Below are 18,736 nucleotides of genomic sequence, written 5' to 3'. Positions count from 1 at the left end.
AGAAATATCTTTATTACTCATTGTTATATCTATGTGTGCTGCGTTCTGCTCAGACAATTGTTTTTGGGCAGGAAGATGTCCATTTCTGCACAGAAACAATCCTGCCAGCATTGGCACTAGGCTGTACTCAGTAAATATGGCACATTCCTGCTCTCTTCCTGTGCTGACACACTAAGATATGACATATTCCTGCTCGATCCCTGACATGCAACGCAGCAAGCTGTCTTGTTCCAATGCATTAGGTGACGTCTTAGTAAATCTGGCCCTTGGTGGCTACTATCTACAGTAAATGACAGCAGCTATAAAGGAGGTCGTATTTGGGGGCAGGAAAATGTGTTCTAATTTTCCACAGTGCATCAGAACAGATATTTATACACAGTGCTCTACCATTGCTCTTCCTTTCTGTTGCTGACGTTTTATTTAGTCATGGTCAGGCTACAGATCGGGCATGGTTTTAAGATGGCCGCCTTCCAAGATTAGTGTAAGGAGATGTGAGAGGCTGGCCTGGTATATGATGTCCACTAATGTAAGTGGGCACCTTGCACCTGTCCAGACAACCCTTATGGTGATTTAAGAGGTCTTAGACAACCTTAGAAAGTTATCCAAGTGGTAGCTGTGTAGAGCAGCCTTCAGGCTTAGTTTTGAAGGAGTGTAAAGCAGCTTGTTTTACAAGAATGCAATCTTATAGTATAGATTAAGTGAAAAATACCACACCAAGTATTTATAAAACTATGTATTTATTACATAATACTCTCTAGAATTTCAAATTACTCCAACACGGAGATAAACACAATACACACAATACTACAAAGAAACACGGTAAATAGCATGAAATACAGAGTGGCCCCAGGGGGGGGGGACCAAACCATATACTAAGGAAGTGGTATAAGAACCACGACTCGAGTCAAGACAGTGTCGAGAGGACGTAGAATTTCTGGGACCACAAGGAACCACCCAAGGTGAGTATATAGGGACCCCACGGAGAGCATGTACAGTGTGGGAACACAACCCCGTGCAAGTCGCGGTTGGATTTGTAAAGATTAGGGACCCTTCCCGGTGGACCCTAGAGAAACCCCCTGGAAGACAGAAGGTTGGAGAGCCACCCCACCTGTAAATACCCTAGTACCTATGTTACCTACACCAGGGAAGACAGTGCATATGTGTGAAGTGGTGTGAGAAACCGCTGTCGAACCCAATGGAGCACTTCAGGAAAGTGCCGCTGCTAGAAGAGGAGAAAGTGTCTGTGGGAATCCAAACGTGGATTTTTTAAGAGGAGTACCGGAAAGCAAAGGAGACAGAGTCTATGTCACTCTGGAGTGACCAGGAGACTTGGAAGACGAGTGCCCTCCGATTTCGGGTGCTTCAGGAAAGATGATTGTGACCTTGACTCTGCAGCTGCGAGGACCAGATACGAGCTATCCCATGAAGGATGTTGAGTGCTGAGGGGGTGGGTGTCCTGCGAGAGCACCAACAAGCCTTGGTAAAGGCAACCCACTCAGGAAGTCAAGAAGGTGCACGGTTGGGACCTGCAAGGTCCAGGAGACTCACCACAAGCAGAGGAGTCAGGGCAGGCCCCGAGAAATCAGGGGAGCCCAAGGGAAACAAAGGTGACCCTCAAATAGACCCACAGGCCGGAGGCAGAGGAGTCACGAGAGGACCGCGAGCAGCTCACCAAAAGGAGCAGGCCACGGTGCCCACAAAGCGATGTTGCTGAAGATCTTGGTGGAAGAAGTTGCCTGAGATAGGGGCTACTAGGAGCCCAATGCACTTGTCGCAAAGTTGGCAACAAACATTTGCACAGGCAAAGGTACGCAGTGCACAGGGGTTGGGATAATACAGCCCCCACGAGGGATTCTGACATCAAACTCAGTGAGAGGACAGCTCAGGCCTCGAGGGACGTAGAAAACCACCACTTGTGTTGTTGAACCCTTTGGAGTCCGCAGGAGCTTGGGATCAGCAGACCCGTCAGCAGTGTTGAGGTGCCTGCAAATCCAGGGAAATGACTCCTTCACTATAAGAGAGATTCCTTCAAGTGTCTTGGATGCTCCACAGGTCGTGCACGGATCCTGTATGGTGCACAGGCACAGACGATGCAGCAGGCTGAAAGGGAGACGAAGTCAGGCCAGAAAGAAGTCCAGAGTGCCCAGACAGTAGAAGTGCAGTGGTTTCAGTTCTGAATCTAGGGACCTACGTCCAGGTTAGCCCTTAAGTAAGTTGGGAAGATTCAGAGGACCCACCCAGGGGAGGCTCTGGACAGGGGGAGGATACTCCCTTGTCTTTGGTCCAGTTTCACGCGGGAGCCAAGGGCTCCCAAAACTGGTTTGAACTGGACTATGCACAGGAACACCAAATGTGCCGCTCATGCAGACTTTCAGGCGCTGGCAAGCGCACTCACCCGGTCCCAATACACTAAATCCTGTCTGGGAGGTGGTCACACCTCCCTGTGACTGGATGCCTATTGTTCCACCTTCCTATGCTCGAGCTTGGCTCAGCAGCAGGAGGGCAGAAATGTGTCTCTGGTCGGCAACAACCATTTTGAGTTGCCGGACTTAAAGGTTGGCACCTGGAACACTGAGAGCCTAACAGAGGGCTCTGCTAGTGCTTGGAATCAGACCTCCCACACCGTTTACGGTGTGGGAATATGATTCCAACATGTTTGATACCAAACATGATAGGATTTGTTGCAGCTGTTTTTGAGATGGTCATCGCGTAATTACGCTGTGCCCCTCTATATAGAATATGGCTGCTTCACTGACAACCTTGGAGAATGGTCTCCGTAAGCTGCAGGGGTTCCGGCTCATTCAGGGGCACCCTCTCACTTAGAACCAAGCACCCTGCCTTCAGGATTGCAAAGGCCAGCTATAGGAGTGACAGATAGGTTTTAAGTGCAGTGACCCTTAGATATAGTAATCCTATATCTTTAGTAAATGGTGCCTTCACCAACTTACACAGGCTGCAATGGCAGGCCTGTAGTTCCATTTTGAATGGTCTCTCATGGGTGGCATAACACCTGCTTCAGGTCATGGGGGAACTCTGGGGTACTTATGCACTGGGGACATGGGTAACATATACTAAGGACTGACAAGGGTACCCCAGTATCCAATCTTGGATGTACCCAAGTACTGAATAAACCAATTTAGGGAGAAAGCAGATAGACTGGGGTCCTGGTTAACAGGATCCCAGTTAGACTAGTCAAAAACAGCATCACATCAAGCAAAAGTGGTGCTAACCATAAGAAGCAGATCCTACATTCCTACAGGAGACATCCAGACTTTTTCAGTAGGGCCATTACCATCTATATATGAATAACCAAATACACTAGTTTTGGGCATTCGCAGAAATGTATAAACATTTTACAGATATTTTCCACCTGACAAAATACAGAAACCTCCTAATGTAAAAAACATATTAAGTGCCTATTAATTTCATGTGGATCTAATAGTGGATGGGGTTTCTTTTTGGAGGAAAATGTTTTCCTGGTGAAGAAGAAAAACGGTACGTTTCCAATGTGCTCAGTCAATGGAATTTCCAACATACGTAAAATCCATTTGAGTATGCATGGTGAACAGAAGAAAGCATGAAAATCTAGATTTCTGCATAGATTTTCACCCATATCGGTTTTGTCAACAGTTTGGAACTATATCTTAATTGCAGGTATAAATCTATTATTAGTAAATGTATGGTTTGCCAACAAAACCTTTATAAATTATACACCAGTACAGAGAAACTAATATGGGAAAACACTGCTTACTGTCTCCCGTAATGCATTTCCCAAGGACTTCACAAAGGAAAACAGGTCTGCTAATAGTTGAGTCAGCATTTTTTTTAAATGCAAATGCATATATTGAGTTCCTTCAGTCCTGATTCTGTTTAAATTTTGGGGTATATAACTACTGCACATAACAAGGTGGGCAGCATACCAGTGGTTTTTAACCTTCTGACTTCAGTGGACACCTACTGAATTACTATTGGACGACGAGGACCCCAGCCATAACAATTTCTCTGATTTGAATGGGCAGCATACCAGTGGTTTTTAACCTTCTGACTTCAGTGGACACCTACTGAATTACTATTGGACGCCGAGGACCCCGGCCATAACAATTTCTACGATTTGAAGCTAAAAAAAAAGACACAAAACTATAGAAATAAGTATAGCTAAATAATACAAAAATTACAAAATATTTTTTATTCACAAAACAAAAAATATTTAAAAAAAAATTCAAAATGAGATTTTATTTGTAAAAGATAAAGTGATATGCTAGACTCTGGCATATTAGTGTCTCTTTTTTTGGCTCGTTATGCATCTTTTTTTCTTCTGGGTGCATACTAGTACTTCTATTAAGGGCACCTGTCGTTCATATTACTCTTTACTGGCTTGAGCTTGATTCTTGGGAGAAGTACAAGATACCAACTTAGCGGCATATTTAAAAGTGAAGTTGAGTCACCCGTGCACCACGCAAGGTGGTGCAGGAGTGACGCAAGCCCTAAATGAGAATTATGAAGCAACGCAAGGGCTTCTTGCATGGGCCTCAGTGGCTCCATAAATCTGGAGTAAAGCAACACAGTGCAAATTGCTGTGTTGCCTTACTATGCACTAGGGAGGCATTAAATGGGCTTTAGAATGGGTGTTCCCAATCAATTGTCAAGGTTTTTGACACATTCCCAGATTTACCAGAACGGGTAAACCTGATAATGAGCCAAAAAAATGCGCGTTTCCAGAGAGGCGTAACAAGGAGAAATATATTTATTTCTACTCGTTACTTGCTCTTTCTGAACACACATAGAAAGAGGAATTTACCTCTCAGGAATTTTATTGTGATGGTGTCCCTTCCTGCACAAAAACAATCCTACATGCAACACAGGCACCCTTGTACCATGGTGTCTGTGTTGGCGCTAGGCTGTCAAAAGGGCGCCAGCGCAGGTAAAAAGGAAGGAATGTGCTGCATTGCCTTAAATACGGAGCATTCCAGCCTTTTTCCTGTCACGCAGTGTAGTGCAGCAAGTGACTTGCTGCACTGCATGACTTTTTCTTAAGTCTCCTCCTTCATTTATAGCCTCCAATTTCAAATCCTTCATATTTACAGAGCATTTTAAAATGTGCAATCCGAAGGACAGTATTAAGAACCATGGACATACACCAAATACGCAGATATGTAGACAATAATATGCTGTTTATTACTATTGTTGGAGGAAGGAGGTATATCATGACTTGAGTCCTCGTATGTAATGGCTCCTCCTCACATACAACAATGGTAATCATATCTATCTAGACACACACATTTCATAATAGCTTATCTAAATGTTTCACTTAAACAACACACATCACAATGTATACATTTTCTATTCTGGCACTAAATAATATAAATCCTAATCTCCCAAAGCCCTAGCTACTTGACAACCTAACCTACTTACCTATAGGCAGCAGAACCAAATACATTTTGAGAACGTATGGAAAATAGACTGAGCCCACACACGGAAATGGCATCTCGAAAGAATATGTCCCCAGAGATTCAAAATAGGGCAGAGATTCATATACTGTGTATGCTGTGAATGAAAAAAGGAAAATTAATGATCAGATAGAGAAAGCATTAGTGAGACATGTTGCTTCACAAGCATGAGTAAAGGGTGGCATGTATGTGAAGCATATAGCCACCACTGGAGGCCTCACAAACATTCCCTTTTTCAGATGAATAAGTAACATAAAATACTTCTCCCAAGATTACAATCTCATTGCCGAAGACTGGTCTATATGTTTTACTAATACCAGATATAATACTTTAACCAAAGGACTAGAGCTGTTCTCATCATTACTATCCCTTCACACAGTGGCTTGACTTATTCCTTGATACTAAAGGGCCATTATTATTGCCTAGGTGGCCACTACCTGACTAGACTATTGGTGTACAGACAGAATTAAATGCCTGCATTTTCGGGGATAGGCTTAGGCTAACCTTCTTCCATAACAAACTGTGATAAAGTGGATTTATATTTCCATTAAGTTAGCACAAATCGAAGTTAATTTACAAATATGCCTCATCCACCTACTCTTGCATTTTGGATGGTCTTTTTTAACACCAGGTTCAGCCTCTTAATTTATACCATTACATTTGGCGTGGTACAGTGCATATTTCTTATGAACAATACTCATCTCTCTTTCATGAAACACTCTATTTCTTGAAAGACTAATTGAACCCCTTTATCAGTCAAAAAGGTTCTAGGGATACTTTGCCTACAAAAAACTTAGATCAAGGAACCTGGCCACCAGTAACATAATTGTTACATCTGTCTTGCTTGTACCCATTTCCACTGTGTACCATACCTCACACCTCATAGACTTCATTTTAATCACCCAGAGTGCTACAGCGGATGTAGTTTGGCTGGAGAACAAAACACTGTGCCCCCCTCCGTCTATGGTCATGTTAGTGATGGATGCCTCACTGGCGTGGTTGGCTCATCTGGAGGACCTGGAAATCAGAGGTCTCTGGTCCCCGGAGGAACAGGTTCTTCACATTAATCTGCTGGAACTGCAGGTAATTCGGCTGGCACTCAAGGCCTTCCTCCCCTTCACCCAAGGACAGTCTGTCCAGACCTTGATGGACAATACGACAGTGATGTGGAACGTGAACAAGCAATGGTGGAGTAGGGTCTTAAATCATTAACCCGATCCTTTGGTGTTGTGTCCAAGACCAATCACCTAGTGAGGTCTCTGAATGTTACAGCCGACAGTCTGAGTTGAGGTTATTTTGACGATCATGAATGGCATCTCCTGCCAGCGGTAGTCCACAACTTCTTTACCCAGTGGGGCACTCCTGAAGTGGATTTTCTCCCATATCCTATCATCAGGTTCGGAGGAAGATTTGCCAAGATGAGGCCCAAGTCATTCTAATTGCACTGGATTGGCCAATGAGGCTGTGGTATCACAGACCTTTGGTTCTTCTCCCTTTATCCATGGTCAAGCTGCCATTCAGAGCAGACTTTCTCTCCCAGCCCGGGGAAATGGTGCTGCACCCCAATCGCCAATGACTCCACCTTCATGTCTGAAGATTGAGTAGGGACATTTAAATTCCTTTCAGCTTCCATCGGAGGTGGTCAACATAATCCTATCAGCTTGTTGCCCCTCCACAAACACAAATTATTTTGTTTTGGGAGATGAAAGAGGTTTCCTGCAGGCTCATTTATCCTACGGTTCGCACTCTCCCTAGTGAACAGGCAGTGTGCACTTGGCATTGTAAGGGGGTATTTGGCTGCGTTGTATGTGTTCCTCTATCTCCGAGACTAGTCTTACTACCCCCTATTGTGATGCATTTTCTGAAGGGGTTGACTAACTGCTATCTGTCAATTCCCTTTGTTAATCTTGTTTTCACATTTTTGATGGAGTCTCCTTTTAAACCCCTTCACTTGAGGATGTTAATATTTAACTAAAGTGTTTTTGATGGTAATCACCTATGCGAGACAGGGAAGTGAATTACAGGCTTTGAGTTTCTGTCATCCACTCACCAAATTTTTCCCTCACAAATTGGTGTTGCGAATCAGGGCTGCTTTTCTTTCTAAAGTGGTGGCTCTCTTTTACTTGGTCAACCTTTTATCCCCAACCACCCCACCCCACCCCATCCCACAAAAGAGGAGGAGCAGCTTCATAGGTTGGATCAATGGGGGCATTGGTTTCTACTTGGACCAAACCAAGCATATACGACTGGACGGCCAGCTTTTCGTTGGGTACTGTGGGGTTCCAAGAAAGGGAAAGTGGTCCAAATGGATCATCCTCTGCATCAATACCTGCTTTGCTTTGACCAAGAAAATACCCCTAGAAAGGGATCAGGGCTCATTCCACCAGGGTAAAATCTTCTTCTTGCGAGAGCGGTTCTTAAGGCATAGATCTGCAAGGCAGCTACGTAGGCATCCCTACATACTTTTGCTATGTATTACTGCCAAGATTCCGATGTCACTTCTAGAATCAATATGAAGCCCCACTTGAGAGCTTTTAAGTTTCTGAATACAATCTGACACCTGGGGTTATGCTGTAAATGAGGAATCGGCAGTTAGAAAGAGTATCAACCAGAAAATATGTTACCCCGGTAAGTAGCCTTTTATTTTGGCCGCATGGAAAATATTTTGGCAAGGACCAGCAAATACCAAATGCTTCCCTTGCAATACATAAAACTCCTAAGATGTCTTGGGCCATATCTTCCTAGGGGCCACCTGCCTCTTCAAGACTAACAGCTCTACCCTAGTACAATAACGTTTGTCAGCATTCCGATAGTCAACGCATTCCCTCACTTTCCTCTCAACATGTGCCCCAAAACCTGGCCACCAGTAACATAATTGTTACATCTGTCTTGCTTGTATCCATTTCCACTGTGTACCATACCTCACAGCTGAAGGTGCACCGATCTAACTTGCTGAAACCAAGCATCGATCAGTGGACAGTTCCTCTTTTACATTCCAGTACCGTACACAACCTTTGCTGCACAAACTCCTGCCCCTTGGACCAATTTTTGTGTTCCATTGTACTTCTTGTGAAATGCCATCTTTCTTTACCAACCTTTTTGATTCTTCTTCTTCCAAACTATTATTAAGTACCTCACAAACCAAAAAAAACTACTCCCCCGTCACCATCCAATTCAACAACTTTTTAATCAACTTTTGTCCTATTCTTCTCCAACAACCTGATTAAACAATCCACGGACTGGGTTTTTGGCCCCAGGAATATATTCCATCTTAGAATCATAGCTTTGAAGAACAACCACTTAGCCATGCTCTCTGGGAGAATATCTGATGTGTCTGCACAAATCAAAAGCCACTGAAGGAGGCTTTTGAAAACAACAAAAGGACTGTCCACAAATTAACTTCTTTAATGTCCACTGCTAAATAAACTGACAAAGTTTAACACTTAATAACAGATTAGTAAGTTCTACTCCTCTCAAAGGATATGAACATGGCTGTTTTCTCTCTTTCACCTTCCTTCAAAACAGTACCCACACCCTTTGTGCTGGCACCCATCTGTATGGCATTTGGATTAAACCCTGAACACTCAACAAAAATCATTTGATATCTTGAAACTCATTGTTGCACACTTATTTTCACCAAATCATAATAACATTACCCAGAAACTCCCTCATATCTCTAGACCTATCATATGTCCTTAAACACATTTATTATTATACTCAGCCATGCCAAGGAACTTCACAACATCATCCTTATTTTCCAGGACAGCTAGCTCATTTATCACCTTAACAAATGTATATCTAGGCTCAAAGCACTCTCTCACAACGTTTGTCCTAAAACCTTTTGTTCCTGTCACAAGAGCACTTTGTTTTGACCTTAAAGGAAGCATTTTCATACAGCCTTGATGGCACCTGCCGACCTCTTAGATCATGCTCACGCCAGTTTACCCCAAATACCAACACATCATTCTGATACATTTTGAATTCCACTCTTCCATCCAGCAGTCCCTCCATTGCCCTCTGAAATACAGGCACTGTGGATATCTGTCCAAAAAGTATCCTAATGCATTTGTAAGTCCCAATCAGAGTGATAAAAGCAAGGTGTTGCTTTGAGCTGTCATGCAATCCTACTTGGTGGTAAGCTCAGACTGGTTCCAATGACAGGAATCATTTTGCTTTCTGCAGATGAGCCTTGATCTCCATGATATTTAGAACCGGGCAGCGATCTACCATAATATCCTTACTGAGTTGCCTTAGGTCGATGCAGTGGCACATCTCACCACTGACCTTTCATGCCAGCACAATGGAGGATAACCACTCCATGGCCTCAACTAGTTCTAATATTCTCTTATCTAATACCTTCTATAATTCTTTCCTTATGACTTTGCTCACTAACATAGGTACCCTCCTCACCTTGCTGACAATGAGCTTGACATCTTATTTCAATTTCATTTGATGCAAGTAACCCTTTAGACACCCCAGGAAATTCTTACGGAAGTGTTGTCCAGTCTTTCCAAAACCATTTCAGAACATTCTTTTAATGGAATTAGTATGGGAGGATCTTTATAGGGATCCAAGATCAAGTCTCTCTGATGCCACCAACAAATGACACAAGTTCCATTCAATGACACATATAGTTTCCCAGGTGCTAAATTTCCTTTCTACTCGATCTCTCCCACACAATAACCCACCAACTTTATGGGTTCACCACCTTACCCCATCAGCTTCACATTGGGTTTCAACAAATTAAGCCTTCCCTTTAAACATTTGTCCAAAATATCTTTGGGCATCAAAATAAGCTTTGCTCCCATTTCAAAGTATATCTTCAAACTAATGCCTTCTAAGCACACCTCATTAATGAGACCATCCTTGCTGTTGCTCAAAACTTGAATTCTCATTAATACAATCATTCACTTTATTTAGCTTTCATTCGCTTTAGAGTCTGATCTTTGTCTTCACTATTCCCTGGTGTGCCTCATGAGCTAACTGAACCACCTGTTGCTGGAGGCTTATGGGTAGGACCAACAGTGGCCCTTGAATCAGGCAGCCCTCAGTGGTTGTAGAGAACTCTTGCCTCACAAGGTACAGCTTGTAGCATCACTTTGGCATGTCCCATCCTTCTGGCCAAGTGGTTGTGTCCAGCATTCCAGTCACAGGCCCACACTGCTTTGATAGCTAGAGGGAGGCAGTCATCTTGTTCGGTCACTGCCACGACATCCAACAAGGACATGCGTAAGGACTTGGACCTCTCCAAAACCAAACAAACGTACTCCTCAGTGTACTGCACTTCCCTAGTTTCTGTTGTGATGGCTGTCCTGGCATGTTGTAACAGAATTCTGCTGGATTCCAGGTGTCCGACCTGTACAGTACACTGAATTTGTATTCCTGCACCTGCAGGATAGATTTTTTTGGTCCATGTGGGTAGTATTGTTGCTGATCCCTAAAAGGGGGGATGGTCAACAGCTTATGGTCGATCGAGACAACAAAAGGATGGCCCTAGAGGAGGTACACGTAGAAATGGCAACACCCCTAGAGGTTCGCAGTGGCCTCCCTCTCTATCTGTTAGTATTGCTTCTCTGTGGGTGTCAGGGTCCTGCTCGCATAGGTGACTGGAGCCCATTCTCCACAGCTGTGCCGTTGGAACAGCACAGCTCCGAATCCTTTGGGGCTAGAGTCCATCACCAGTTCGGACTCCTCCTTTGGGGCAAAGCCTGCTACGGTAGTTGTGGCAGACAGCGCATCTTTGGTGTTCTTAACTGCTAGTTCTTGCTTACTGCCCCACATGAGGGGCTAGACACTTGTTAGTTAAAAGAGAGGCCTTGTGAGGTCAGACAGGTTCTGCATAAAATGGTCACAATATGTTAGCATGCCCAGGAACCTCTGGACCCATACCGAAGTGTGGGGGGCGGGGGGGCAGGTGCTTCCTGAATGTTGTGCACTTTCGTCGTGTCCAGTCCAATGCCCTTCCCTGAGAATTGATAGCCAAAGAAGCGAATCCTCTTTTGCAGGAATTCACATTTATCTAGATAAAGACAAAAGCCTAAAGTGACAAGTCTCTGAAATACTGTGAGACGGAGAACTGAGAAATTAGCGTCAGCTAGGCTCGATGGCTTACTGCCCCACCCACTCTAGTCACCCACACATTTCCTTTTTGTCAGCGCTGCCCACCTCAAAAGACCAGCTGCCACATGGCCACCAATCAAATACAAATAATCCAAAAGAATGAGAGGCAACACACTTCTAAATCACGAATGTGTACGTATCAATCCAATTTTCATGTAATGTACAATTTAGTCCATGAGTCTCATTTTTGTTAAACAAGCTATAATCTCTTCTTCTTTTTACACTTAATTAGCCAATAACAAAATGATTCAGCCAACACGTTTCGCCCCAACATAAGGGCTTCCCCATGGCTGCAAGTGCATGCAAAAAACATTCATATGTACATTTAACATAAGACAAAAATACACAGACACACAAAGTAACATGTATAAGTTAAAACATCCAAATCCTAATAAAGTGTTTAATAAGACAGATAGAGATTGCAGTATCCACAAAAACCAAATTGTATTACAGTTCTCCAATTAAGCAATTTAAATTGACACCCTATTTTGAACCGCACATTTAGAGCGATCATATTCAAAAGCATACAACATATTAAGTCATATATAATTCGGAAACCTCTCCATTGTGAAACACCATGACAAAGAAAAAAACATAATAGTTAGAAACAGGAAAAAGGAAGTAAATAGAAATAGTCGTGAATGGGGGTGAATATAGTGGCATTTCCAGTGCAAACTCTTAGTCGTTCAAAGTCAATTAAAAAGCCATCAGCTCAACGAACAACACCACCTATACCGTAACAAATCCCGGAGTAAATCATAAAGTGTCCACCAATGATCACATGAAAACGCTTACAACCGCAACTCTTGTATTGAAATCCAATACCACATACAGAGTAATTAGGAAACTAATGTGTTCTCCATGTTTCGTTGCGTGCTTCCATGTGTCATCTAAAAGCTAGTAATCACACAGACTACATTCAGATCTAGCTTTATAATTTGGTTACATGCACTTTCATTTGTACCAAAAACTACCATTCAACCACATTCTCCCCTTACTTCAGACCACCAAAAATGTTGTTTTTTTGGAAAGTCAAATCCAACAATAAGATTACAACCAATAAATATATAACCCCATGTGAGTAGTAAACAAATCACATATCCAATGCCAGAAATAAAAACGATATATGTCCAAAATACTTGTCCACGATCCAGTTGGGGTATGTGGGACTTTTCCCCCGACTTTATAAACAGTAACATGGAGTAGGCAAACCCCTTCACCATTTTTTACATGTTATATGTGGTATCTCTGTGGATGTTTGAATGTCAGGTATGCAAATTTGACAGTATTATGCAATTGATTTGTATGTTGTCAAACCTTGGTAAAAATGTACCCTAACGTTCTAGGAGGGATAGCTGACATTTGGTTTTTCCTTCTTTCCCTTCATATATTCTCACAGTACTCTTGGCTATGTGATTATGGTTCTCAAATAGACATGCAGAGCTTTTGATCAAAAACAAACACATATTATTCTTCAAGGTATTAATGACTAATGAAAACGTGTAATTGGATCATGGACAGGTATTTTACACATATATTGTTTTGGTTTCTGGCATGTGGATATGTGATTTGTTTACGACTCACATGGTGTTATATATCTATTGGTTGAAATCTTATTGTTGGATTTGAATTTTACCCCAAAAAATTCTTGGTGATCTGAATTAAGGGGAGAATGTGGTGGAATGGTAGTTTTTGGTACACATGAAAATGCATGTAACCAAATTATAAAGCTAGATCTGGATATAGTCTGTTTGGTTTCTAGCTTTTGGATGACACATGGAAGCACTCAACGAAACGTGGAGAAACCAATTAGTTTCCTAATTACGCTGTATGTTGTATTGGATTTTAATACAAGAGTTGCGGTATTAAGCGTTTTCGTGTGATCATTGGTGGACACTTTATGATTTACTCTGGGATTTTGTACGGTACAGGGGCTATTATTCATTGAGGTGATGGCTTTTTAATTGACTTTGAACAACTAAGAGTCTGCACTGGAAATGCCACTATATTCACACCCATTCAATAGTGTTTTTCTTTTTCTCTACTTCGTTTTTCTAACTATTATGTTGTGTCTCTGTCATGATCTTTCACAATGGAAGGGTTTCCGAATTTTATATGACTTAATATGTTGTATGCTTTTAAAAATGATCACTCTATATGTGTTGTGTAAAATAGGGTGTCAATTTAATTTACTTAAATAGAGAACTGTAAACCTATTTGGTTTGTGGGGATACTGCAGTCTCTATCTGTCTTATCAAACACCTTTTTAGGATTGGATGTTTTATCTTAAACATCTTACTTTGTGTGTCTTTGTTCTTTTTTTTCTTATGTTAAATGTACATATATATTTTTTTTGTATGCACTTGCTGCCCTGAAGAAACCCTCGTGTTGGGGGCGGGAAACGCATTGGCTGCATAGTTTTATTATTGGATAAAGAACAATAAATGATAACTTGTTTAACAAAAATGAGAATCATGGACGAAATTGTACATTACATGGAAATCGGATTGATACGTAAACTTTCCTAATTTGGAAGTGTTGCCTCTCATCCTTTTGGATTAACTGTGAGAAGGCGCATGAGGTGACTGTCAAGGGTCGGTGCACAGACTAAAATATCATCACTTACATTGACGACACATGGTTGGGTTGCCAGAACATCCCTTTTAATTTTTTGTAATACTACAACAACACTTGAGATGCTGAAATTCAGCTGATGTACTGCCTGAGGTCAACGTGGGTCTAGAAGGTGATTATAGATCGGGAGTCCGAGTTTAGGGGAAATTGGTGGTAAGCTGAACTCGTATCCATCTTAGAAAAGCACAGCAACCCTGCAAGTTCTCAATGAGATCGTCTATGGTGGGAGTTGGGTGGCATTCTTTTAATGGCCACATTTGGCACCCTCATGTCTACGCAGATCCGCACTGCATCTAGTTGTTTAGGCTTCTTAGCGACCACTAATGGGAAGACCCAGGGGGTGGAGCCGGTGTCTTTTTCTTTGGTGTCTGCTTCTTCGAGGTGTCTCAGTTCTTGTTCCACCTTGGGACGGAGGTGGAATGCCATGTGCCGGAGAAGGTTTATAATAAACGTAGAAAATAAAGAAGGCCAACTCATATCAATGCAGGCATCAGCAGAAAGTTGTTTACAGATGTACGTATTAAAGGAGAGTTACAAGCCTAGGTTGTCTGCAATAATAGAATTGAAAGAAAGCACAAAATGGAGTCAGTTCCCAGGGGGAGGTAAGCAGATACGACCTTCTGTAGAACAGGTGAATATAATTAGACATAGCAGAAATGGAATGTTACAGGTCCGCTTTGGAGAAAAATGTAGATAAGGTAGCACAGAATAGGTGGGAGATTAGGCCTTACAAAGCAGTAGTCATGTAGGTAGTAGAGCATTGCTGGATTTCAAAGAGACAAGTCAAGGACAACTTGTAGTAGAATCAGTAGTGTAGATGCGCAGCTGGCTGACACGTGCACAAACTCTGCATTCCTTAATACCTAAAACACGTAATTTGCTGTTTCTATAGAACGTATTACTTTTAACAGTGTTGTGCTGGAGCAAAAGTGTTATCAAATGTGCAAAATGTGTGACATATTTATGATTTGATCAATTGTATAAAAGAAAATGGACACCTATTGTAAGTTAGAGCTCAGATTCCAGTTCTACAGAGCTGACTGAACAACAGAAGGGCCGAAGGCTCGATTGTTTTATCAATGGGAATTCGTATAGCTTGGCCTTTCAGGCATCCGGTGCCTTCAAAGGGGCATAATCTTGCATGAGGCAGTCAATCTTACTGGCATTGACACTGAATGCGAAACGTACCAAGCCAAATTCTTGGCCTGTCTGGCAATTTATTAGAAACCTGCTGCCTTCCAGGAATACATATACTTTGGGTTGCGTGGTGGTGATCGATATTGGCATGGAAGACACCAGCTAGTCTAAGAGGTTGTTGGTTGCAAAAAGCAGACTTTTACTTTGGTATGGCCAAACTTGGGTGGAGTAGGCAGGCCATGGTGTAGGCCAGAGGTCATGAGATTGATAGAGGCCCCTGTGTTGACGAGGGTAATGACTGCATGGCTCTGTATTTTGACGTTGCATTTTGGGGAGGTGTGGGCTGTAGAGCATATCAGTTATTTCGCATGTACCATTGAATGTTTAACTGTCCATCATCGTCCATTACACTCCTTCCCACTGTCTCGGAGAGTCGGCATCGACTGTGCACACATCCTGTGTTGTCTGGGAAGATCGTGGCTTTGGGGAAAATGACAGACCTTGAGGAAATTATTTTGTTTCCCACAGGCTCCGCACTTTTCCTCCAGTACTGGGCAGTCACTTTGATGGAGAAACGCTACCGCCCACACAACATCGAAAGGGTCCGCTGGACGGGTTGGGAACGGGCATCTCTGCCTTCAGCATGGTTGCTCTTTGCTAACTGCATTAACGTGCTCCGTCTTGATCGGTTGTTGTTGTATACCTTGTCCATGTGCACCACTCGTGCTTTGGACAGCTCCTTGATCTGCATGTTGGCCATCTGCAGAACTTGTTCCTGTCGTTTTACTGAGGCACACCCTTGAATGATTTGCACCCTGGCCTAATTTTCCTCGTCTGGCAGGGTGTACGTGCTAGCCGTGTTTTCCACCTGGGCGTAGAAAAAATGTGCAGATTCATCAGGTTTTTGATGTGCATGCCGGAGGAGAAAACGTTTATAGTCCAGGTCTGCGAACGGTTAAAAATGGGCAATGATGGCATTCTTAAGTTTTGTATACATGCGGGTTGCCCAGCTTCCACTACAGTGCCGACTCATAAAGCAAAATGTTGCATGTTTAAATTGTTATTTAAGCCAGTTTGGATCCTGCAATGTGTCTGTGCCCAACTACTTGTGGAATTGTTCATCAATAAGGGTACCAGTTTTCTGCTTTTGTGCTTTAATCGAACAGAGATAGATAATTATGTTACGGACTCTGCTGACATTAGGCTGCATCTGCATGTTTCCCATTTGTGGCTCCAGCAAAAGTTGAAAAAGTGTCTGGGAATTATGAGATTGAAAAATAGTGAGATTCTGAGACAGTTGCTGCATCAGAAAGTAAGAAACAGGTCGCGCCTGGATGAAGACAGACTGGCCTCTGTATCGCGGGTGCGTACGTTTTTTATAGCTCTTTATTGGTATTAAAACTCTTATATTTTGCTTCAGAATCTATGTGTAAATGAGGGTGTAATGCGTGCCCTCCGAAATCATTATTGAAGTTCAAGGTGGTTAGAGTATTGGAGGAACAGTCGGTCACCCGCCTCTCTGAAACAGATATTTGTTCCTCTTCATGGGGGTGAAGGGTGGAAAACATAACTTGTCATCCTACAACTCCCTATTGTGCATGTGCACTGTAAAATGTAAAGTTGTTGGCGGTAAGGGCACTGGCATAAAGCAAAATGATGGGGTGGGGGGTGCAGAATGACGCGAGGGACCCAGGCACCTCCCATATCGAACATTCATTAGTCTTGAGCTCAATGGGGCCCCCCTAAGGGTCGAGGGCTCCCGACGCGCAGGGGCCTGCCCTAAACCCATGCCATGAGACATGGGGTACCCTCTGCTGGGCCTCTGTATACCAGCGATGTTAAATGAACAGTGCTGCTTTTCTGTTTCTTTCTGCGCAGGAAAGCAGAGTGGCTTTTCCGAGCGTTTAAATGTTTCTTATTCCAAGCCGTTGCATGCATTCTGCTATGTATGCAATGGCATGGCTGAAGGGGGGGAGCTCCAAACCAAGGAACCTGCCCCCCCCCCCCCCCAACACTGCGGGGGGGGTCTCCATTACGCCCCTGCGCAGTGCACTGCACAAAAAGAAAGCGGGTGGAGGGGAAGTTGCAGCACAAACAGTGACAGAGAGCTGCAAGTGAGGTGAAATGATAGAGGGTACAGCGAGACAGGTACTTGAGAGGTGAGAGGGTGCAGGGAACTTCACTGATGCTGCAGGTGCAGTTGCTCCGGGGCCCAGACCCTTAAGAGTCTCACTGAACCCTGACAAAGTCGAATTTTATAACCCCATCAACAATCAAAGGGGCCATTTTACTTGCATTTTACCCATGGCATTGTTGCTACTCTACTGCACTAAGGGATACCTATCCATATTGTAAAGGGACAAAAAGATTTTGTGTAAAACCAAAATTTCAAAACATACAGCCATTTTTGGCATTAAGTAAGATACTTGTGTGACAAACCATTTTTCAAAATACATGTAGGTGACCAATGAAAGAGTACATTTGCTGCATGGTTTATTTTAAATATACAGAACTGTAGCTGAGTAAGAGGTGACATTATGATTTGCAAGCCCAATGTAGCCATGAGCCCTGAGCCCTTTTTTCATTGCATATTGGGCGCCTCTGTTCCCAAAAGTCAGATTTGGATTAACAGCTTTGATAGATTTGGAGGAAAGCTGCATTGTTTTGGAAAATGTGCAGAGAACTATCCATCGGCATTTCACGAGTGCAACCAAGAGCTAGCCCTTCATGTTCGATTACCATGCATACAGTAGCAATATGACTGTGTGCCGGCACTGGAGGACATAAGAACCTCAGGTAAAGCAGCTATTGTAAGGAGTTCCTACTAACCAGTGCCCTGCAAGTGGGTGGTGCCACAGCTGGTTCTTGGAGCTACTCCACGGGCCATTTTCCTGTCGGAACTCCATCTTTCTTTTTACCCTCTGTGTGTCAGGTTTCCGATCTCGCTAGGAATTCTTTGTATTTAGGAACTTGGGCACATTTATATAAATCTAAGACCAAAAAAATTATATATATATATCTGTGTGTGTATATAAATGTGTGTGTGTGTGTATATATATATATATGTGTGTGTGTGTAATATATACACATGATTTTAATTTATTTATAATTCGGTTATGTTTTCTGTTCTCTTCTTCCCAAACCAAGACGCCCAAACCCATTCTTTTAATAGGTTAGTTCTTGTTTTTCCCCCTAAACAAGAAGTTCTATTGTTTGGTCTAGTTGCGTCGCAATTGTTCCTGAATCATTGCCCCCACATTATCTCTTCAGTTCCTGCGATTATTTCTTTGCTAGCCTTCAGTTGCTTGGCCCAGTCGTCGAGAAGGTTTATCTGGTCTCCAGTTTTTAGGTCGAGCCTGGGCAGCGCATTCACTGCTCTGCAGGCATGCTGTATTGGA

The 18,736-nt window shown here is 42.9% G+C and overlaps 1 protein-coding gene across 1 annotated transcript in view; it reads right to left on the bottom strand.

Annotated features, from left to right (window-relative positions):
• HACD4 (3-hydroxyacyl-CoA dehydratase 4) overlaps nucleotides 1-18,736 on the bottom strand; it is a 166,638-nt gene that overhangs the window by 4,820 nt on the left and 143,082 nt on the right. The window contains exon 6 of the mRNA XM_078675947.1: nucleotides 5,413-5,544. Coding sequence (XP_078532073.1) covers nucleotides 5,413-5,544 — 132 coding nt within the window. The remainder of the gene's footprint in view (nucleotides 1-5,412; nucleotides 5,545-18,736) is intronic.

The sequence above is a fragment of the Lissotriton helveticus genome, chromosome 2_1, assembly GCF_964261635.1.
Source record: "Lissotriton helveticus chromosome 2_1, aLisHel1.1, whole genome shotgun sequence".
In the NCBI taxonomy this organism is placed as follows: domain Eukaryota; kingdom Metazoa; phylum Chordata; class Amphibia; order Caudata; family Salamandridae; genus Lissotriton; species Lissotriton helveticus.
Note: the sequence above shows the minus strand (reverse complement) of the source record. Positions and strands in the feature narration are given on the sequence as shown.